General features: G+C 30.2%; 2 protein-coding genes across 2 annotated transcripts in view; one reads left to right on the top strand and one right to left on the bottom strand.

Annotated features, from left to right (window-relative positions):
- Window positions 1-601, bottom strand: part of LOC107731704 (LRP2-binding protein-like) — a 4,853-nt gene extending 4,252 nt beyond the window's left edge. Inside the window, exon 1 of the mRNA XM_016542851.1 lies at window positions 496-601. Coding sequence (XP_016398337.1) covers window positions 496-601 — 106 coding nt within the window. The remainder of the gene's footprint in view (window positions 1-495) is intronic.
- A 623-nt stretch (window positions 602-1,224) lies between these two features.
- LOC107731703 (GPI ethanolamine phosphate transferase 2-like) overlaps window positions 1,225-7,829 on the top strand; it is a gene marked incomplete at its 3' end in the record, with an annotated part of 45,969 nt that continues 39,364 nt past the window's right edge. The window contains exons 1-2 of the mRNA XM_016542850.1: window positions 1,225-1,545; window positions 2,244-2,449. Coding sequence (XP_016398336.1) covers window positions 1,392-1,545; window positions 2,244-2,449 — 360 coding nt within the window. The remainder of the gene's footprint in view (window positions 1,546-2,243; window positions 2,450-7,829) is intronic.

Genomic DNA, 7,829 nt, shown 5'->3' on the forward strand with positions numbered 1-7,829 from the left:
ACTTCATCTGAAAGCTGAATAAATAAACTTTCCATTGATGTATGATTACATCAGTAATTCTGTATGATGTATGTTAGGATAGGACAATATTTGGCCGAGATACAACTATTTGAAAATCTGGAATCTGAGGGTGCAAAAAAAATCTAAATATTGAGAAAATCATCTTTAAAGTTGTCCAAATGAAGTTCTTAGCAATGCATATTACTAATCAAAAATTAAGTTTTGATATATTTATGGTAGGAAATTTACAAAATATCTTCATGGAACATGATCTTTACTTAATATCCTAATGATTTTTGGCATAAAAGAAAAATCTATCATTTTGACCCATACAATGTATTTTTGGCTATTGCTACAAATATTCCCCAGCGATTTAAGACTGGTTTTGTGGTCCAGGGTCACACACATATATATATATACATGCATACATATGATATATAAAAAAGAAATGCAATGACATGTTTCTGCTGTTATGGAATGTACATCTCTGATCACCTGATTGCATTGACTCTTCTCTAATATCTTGATAAATCTCGTTTATTTCATTGAGAAGCTTTGAGGTTCTGGTTTTCTCCGTGGAGTTCAGTTCACGGCAGTCCATTTCCCTCGACAAACAGAATCACTAAATCACTGCTTAGTTACAAACACAATTCACTTTTACAGTCAGCAGCACTTTAATAAATGACATATTCCGATGGATTGTGGTTTTCTCTGTCTATAAATTCTCTGTCTATAAATTATTACAAATAAAACGGGTTTTTGACAATGTCGAAAAACAAATAAAGCGCCATTACAACAAATGTTACCATGACAACCACTGATGACCTCACACTTTTACTTTTCATTCCACAGTTATTTAAATTACATAATAATATAACAATAAATTATATAAATATGAAATAATAGAAGTTTCGAGAATAAAACCTATTTTTTCTCCCCGTCGCCTAATTTGTGAAAAAATAACAGTCTATATACAACTTCTTACTTTCATTTTATAAGATACGTTTTATTTTATATAGTTATTTATTGTATAAATTATAATACAATTTTAGATATTTCAGAACTGTACATAGTACGTTTAAATACTATGTAAACGTAAATAAAATTATTTGTCATAGAGTTTTGGCTCTGATTACAAAATAAGAGTCGGAGAAACGTTGAAAAACGTTTTGAGAAACGATCCTTCTGAGTTGCCGTAGTGACCCTCATGGCACAACACGGAAATGAGAATTTCAAAACACTAATCCGGCAGAATCTTCATTAATCGTGTGGATTTAGTGTCGTGTCTGTTCAAAATGACGGTTGAATGAGAAATCAGAAAGCAGGCTGGACAGTTGCCAGTGTTTGTGTTGTCTTATGAGTGTTATTGATGACAGTTATTGATCTTCATCATGAAGCTGAGTTCATCAGTATTTGCTTTATTGTGTCTCATATGTGAGATTGTGTCAATCGCTCTTTTCCTGAGAGGATTCTTCCCTGTTCCTGTCAAATCATCCTTTTCAGACAAGAGCAAAGAGACTGATTTTCCTGCAGAGCCACAGACAGGTAAACACACATACAAACACACACGCAGAATTATTAAGCATTATGTTGATGGTGATGATTTTATAGTGAGGTATTAAAGCTAAATTATCTAAAGATTATTTTTATTGATACTGATTTGTTATTAATTTATTTAATTGACATGTAAAATAATTTAATTATTCATCATTTTCTGATTTTTTAGATAATTATTTTGTAGCTTATATATATATATATATATTTTTTTTTTTTATCTTGTGTAATATAACTTGTGTTCGTTTGTTTGCTGGTTTTTATTGTATTTGTTATACTTGTATTTTTTGAATTGTTTTTGCCATGAACATAGCCTGCCATGAAGATGCTGACGTGGCATTAAATAAAAATATACTACTACTACTTGAACCATATAAATATGTAGGCTGTATTTCATTGTATACTTTTTGTACTTTTATTTTTATGTATCCCCAATTTTATGCAAAATAGCTTAATATAACCTATGCCTCAGTCTGTTTTATTCTGGATGTCCAAATCCGAAATGAATTGCCCCCTGGGGATTAAGATTTAGGATTTAATTCAGATGTTTAGGGTGTTTTAATTTCAGCCTCACTACTAAATCCCCTTTTTTTCAACGTTTCTAATTCTAATGCTGAAATCAGAATTCATAACATACATTGTGATCGCGCATGCAGCAGAGATTTCATGAGTTGTTATGTGTTCTGCAGGAAGTGGTCCTAACTCCAGCAAGGCTCCCGTGCCGTTGTTCAAGCGGGTGGTGATCGTCCTGATCGATGCTCTCAGAGAGGACTTTGTGTTCGGCTCTGATGGCCGGAGGTTCATGCCCTACACAAGACATGTGGTGGAGAGAGGCTCTTCTCACAGCTTCATCGCCAAAGCCAGACCGCCCACCGTCACCATGCCCAGAATTAAGGTGAATTACACACAAATCAAATCCTTTCTTAACCTAGTTTGTTTTTGCCTGTGGTTCCCCCTTCAGTATGAATCTATGGGATGTTTTTGCCTATTTTATTGTCAACATATGCTATTATATTACAAATTCTAATTAATTTAAATATTTAATCATATTTATAATAATACTACTACTTATTATAATACTATATTATAATGTTTAATTTTATATTTGTTTTTGATAAATATATTGATACAGTATTTGCTACAAATTAATTTATGTCAAATTTTGACAATTTATGTCAAAATAATGGCATTATTTTAAACAACCACAGTGTTGCATGTAAAATTTGTTCAAATTAATTGAAATAAATATTTAAAATTATTATTAATATGTAATAATATTTTCTAATATTTAATTTGATATTTATTTTTATACTGCAAAATAATTAAATGTATATTCAACAATTTGTCAAAATAATGGCGTTATTTAAAAAAAAAAAACAGTGTTGCATGCAGACTTTGTTCAAATTAATTGTATTAAAAATTTTTATTATTATTATTATTATTATTATTATTTTCTAAAATTTAATTGACATGTAAAATAATTTAATTATTCATCATTTTCTGATTTTTTAGATAATTATTTTGTAGCTTATATATATATATATTTTTTTTTTATTTTTATAGTATAATTATATATAATATTTTGTACATTTGTGCAGTATGCTTTGCCCATTTTGCTGTCTGCATCATATTAAATTTAATTTAAAGTGATTTTATATATAAAGAAAGCATATATGCATAAGTGCAAGTAACATGTCTACTTTAATGTTTCAAATATGTTTTGTGAAAGTAAAATGTCAAAATATGCTTGAAATAATGTTCCGTTGTCATTCTGCGTAACAGATATATTTATGTAAAAATGAAGCAACATTCTTATTCTGACCTGTACATAAAATATTAAAATATATAAAAGAAAACATGATTACAGTAAATTTAATTTGATTTGAAATGATTAAAAACTTCTTGCAGACAAATGGGTAAAACCTAGTGGTTTGTAGGATAGTGGCAAAGATGGGTAAAGATTTAAAAGTACAATTCATTTGTATTTGGGCTCTTTTAATGTCATCTAATGATTCTTGTTCTAAATATGCCTGACAAGATTTTTTTGGTATATGTACTGTACTGTTGTTGCACTGAATGGGTCTTCTGTAAATCATTGTTAAAATGTATGTAAGTCATTATTTTTTGCTCAGAAAAAAAATAAAACAGGACACATTGCAATTTAAAGAAAAAAGTAATGATGCATCAAACTTTTATTGTTTTTATGCTTGAAAACCACTTTTCGTCTTTGAACCATATAAAGAAAAAGTTTTTTTCTTATTTTTAACATATATGTTAATGTAAAAAAATCTTGTGTAATATAACTTGTGTTCGTTTGTTTGCTGGTTTTTATTGTATTTGTTATACTTGTATTTTTTGAATTGTTTTTGCCATGAACATAGCCTGCCATGAAGATGCTGACATGGCATTAAATAAAAATATACTACTACTACTTGAACCATATAAATATGTAGGCTGTATTTCATTGTATACTTTTTGTACTTTTATTTTTATGTATCCCCAATTTTATGCAAAATAGCTTAATATAACCTATGCCTCAGTCTGTTTTATTCTGGATGTCCAAATCCGAAATGAATTGCCCCCTGGGGATTAAGATTTAGGATTTAATTCAGATGTTTAGCAGACTTTGTTCAAATTAATTGTATTAAAAATTATTATTATTATTATTATTATTATTTTCTAAAATTTAAATTGATATTTATTTTTTTGCTGCAAAATAATTAAATGTATATTAAACCATTTATGTTAATGGCGTTATTTTAAATAGAGCGAAAACCAATAGTGTTGCATGCAAAATGTGGGACACTGCTAAATATGTATAAATATTTAATAATATGCATATATGATAATATAAATTTAAATAACTAATTCTAATGATTTCTGATAAATATTTAACGACAACAACAACAATAATAATAAACATTTAATAGTAATAATAACAGTTATTTTAAGATTTTTTTAAATGTAATATTTAATTTGATATTAGATTTTATGCTACAGATTAATGGAATGTATCTTAAATTCAAATTAAATAAGGTGAAAAACAAAAAACTGTGTTGCATGCAAAACACTGGGACACTGCTGCGTGTAACTAATTCTTTATTTAATTAAATATTTTGAATTGAATTCAATTGAATTCAATTGAATTCAATAATTTAATAAAAGTTGTCACAACAGCTTTGTGACTTTTTTGAAAGAATTTGTGCAGGAAGAAAACACTGATGTTTGTTATTGACTGACATCTCTCAGTGAACTGGGAGTATTTGGATGAGGATGCTATAGACAGAAATGACTCGACCGTTTGTTGATGGCTTCTATTGTGTTTATTAACTCGTGCTGTAGGTCGATCCATATGTCGATCAGAATCATTGATTCGTGTGTGAGATGTTAGAGGTTCTCAGTGATATTTGTACAGGCATATCAGTACAGCATATCATGACAAAAAGGCAGAATCCATAGTTCTGCATCTGCTAAGAGTAAACAAATCCTGTAAACAAGTTTCAGGCCTTCCTGCTCAAGTTTTCCAGCATGCATCTGGTATGACCTGCATTCCATGAGTTGTGTCCTGACTCAAGTGTCCAGCAGATGGCAGTCCTGCTCTATCCGACTATCTTCTGTCATATCACTGCAGGCCTCTCAGCTGTAAAGCGGTGTGACATGGCCAACTAACCCAAATTACAGTCGTCCGGAGATCAATCAGTCATTTATTTCTGCTGGTTGGTAAAGATTTAAAAGTACAATTAATTTGTATTTGGGCTCTTTTAATGTCATCTAATAATTCTTGTTCTAAATATGCCTGACAAGATTTTTTTTTTTTGGTATATGTACTGTACTGTTGTTGCACTGAATGGGTCTTCTGTAAATCATTGTTAAAATGTATGTTACTCATTATTTTTGCTCAGAAATTCTTTTTTAAAATTAAACCGGACACATTGCAATTTAAAGAAAAAAGTAATGATGCATCAAACTTTTATTGTTTTTATGCTTGAAAACCACTTTTCGTCTTTGAACCATATAAAGAAAAAGTTTTTTTCTTATTTTTAACATATATGTTAATGTAAAAAAATCTTGTGTAATATAACTTGTGTTCGTTTGTTTGCTGGTTTTTATTGTATTTGTTATACTTGTATTTTTTGAATTGTTTTTGCCATGAACATAGCCTGCCATGAAGATGCTGACATTCTAAAGTGGACTACAGAGGGTTGTTACTCTCTCTACATCCCACCTTTCCACTTCCATTTCTTCAGGCTTTTCAATACTGAGACGGAACAACCCTCTCTGAAATAAGGGGTTTCATGACCCTGTATCACATTACACATACAGCTGTTTGCTTCTTATGGATCTCTCGTGTAATGCTCACTGCAGAAGAGCAGGACACACTTTCCATGAATAGGGTATTTTTCAGCAATAGTGGAGTGAAAGCATGCACTTAAACATCAAGAAAGACAGAATGAATCACAGGGTTGCTATTGGTTTGTAGTTATTGATAATCTTATATTTTTCATCAATTAAAGACAAATGGTTGTTTATTTTTTAATTTTTTTTACAATAACTTTGGTAACAGCGTCAGTGGTATTTTAGTATTATTAATATAGTATTATATTATTTTTTAATAATAAAGTATTATTTTTAATATTTTCAGTTGATTTGAATTTTATTTAAAATGTATCATTATAATGTTATGTGCTTTTGTCATTATTATTACATTTGTAATTATTCTATTTAGCTTTGATTTATTTATTTATTTTTTTAAAAAGTAAATTTAGTACTCCAACTTCAACTTATTCATTAATGTTAGTTGTCATTACTAATGTTTTAAGTTTAAGTTTTTCCTCTAATGTTTATATTTTATTATTTTTCTGCTTTATTTTAATTAACAAAAATGGGTTTTAATAGTTTCAACACTACAATCTGAAAATGGAAAGATTATTTACTTAATATTATAATGTTACTTCTTGAGTGTCACAATTTTATGGAATATTCCAGAGCGGTAGCTGTTGCATGCAAATGTTGGATACGGTTAAATATGTCTAATTCTGATTGGTTTAATAATAATAATAATAATAATAATAATAATAATAAATATTTTATAAGGTAGAACAATACATTTAGTGTTGGGTAATATTTCTATTTTGTGAAACAAAATAATTTAATGTATATTCAACAAATTATGTCAAAATAATGACTAATTGTTGAGTATAATTAGTGAAAGTCTGGTCAGTTTGATATGTATAGTTGTTGTTTTTTTACAATACACAATTTTAACAGAAATTCAGAAATGCAGTTCGTTATAAACAATCATCAAATTTAGATTTTTTTTTAATAGTAGCTTTATGTGTGTATATGTAAGCCAGTAAAGTTGGATATCCATATAATGCTATATTAATTTAATGTTAGATAACAGTTAGATAACATATCCACTAGATATCTCTCTAAAGAACACCGGATTTGTGCCTTTAGTACTTTAAGAATGTCATGGGACTTCATTTTTTACCCTATTTGTGGAAAGTGCCAGGAGGGACTTTATTTAGAAAGCATGTGTGGTCTCCAGAAAGCCTGATGTTTACAGCAACACCTTCATCCTTCATAGAGTCATTTAGTCGCCTCTCTGTGTTGGTTGACCTCTCCACAGAGCACAATTCACTCGGGACTCAACTTGGTTTGTCTCGCTAACAAGCCCTTTTTCAGTCCCGGTTGCAGCTTGTTGCTCAGAACACTGTCTTGCTCTGCTTTTGTTGGTTTCTTTGTTTTGGACTGGTTAATTGGAACAGGGGATGTGTGTAGTCAGAGATCAGTCCGTTTTTTGGTCTTCGTGGTACTTCTGAACCCTTTTACCTGGATTACCGTTTTTGCTTCTGTGTATAACAGTATGTTAATGATATTAAAATAACACTGTATACACTCTAAATAAGGTGCAAATGTGTTCTGCCACATTGACAGCTTTTGTACCTTTTTTCTGAATGTTCAGTAGACATTTTTAAATGAATTTTAACCAGACAGCATGTTTGTTTCTGTTATCAAAGTCATATTTTCCTGCCCCGAGTCAAACAAATATGATTGCATTGAAACTCTGTTAAAATGCTCAACAGGATCGAAACTGCATGCTTTGTGGAGTGTGTGTGTGAGTGACGTGACATGTGGCCAAGTATGGTTACCCATACTAGGAATTAGTGCTCTGCATTTAACCCATCCTAAGTGCACACACACACACACCGTGACACACCCGGAGCAGTGGGCAGCCATTTATGCTGCGGCGCCCGCCCAGCAGTTGGGGG

Source organism: Sinocyclocheilus rhinocerous, unplaced genomic scaffold (assembly GCF_001515625.1).
Source record: "Sinocyclocheilus rhinocerous isolate Xijiao unplaced genomic scaffold, SAMN03320098_v1.1 scaffold5813, whole genome shotgun sequence".
Lineage (NCBI taxonomy): Eukaryota > Metazoa > Chordata > Actinopteri > Cypriniformes > Cyprinidae > Sinocyclocheilus > Sinocyclocheilus rhinocerous.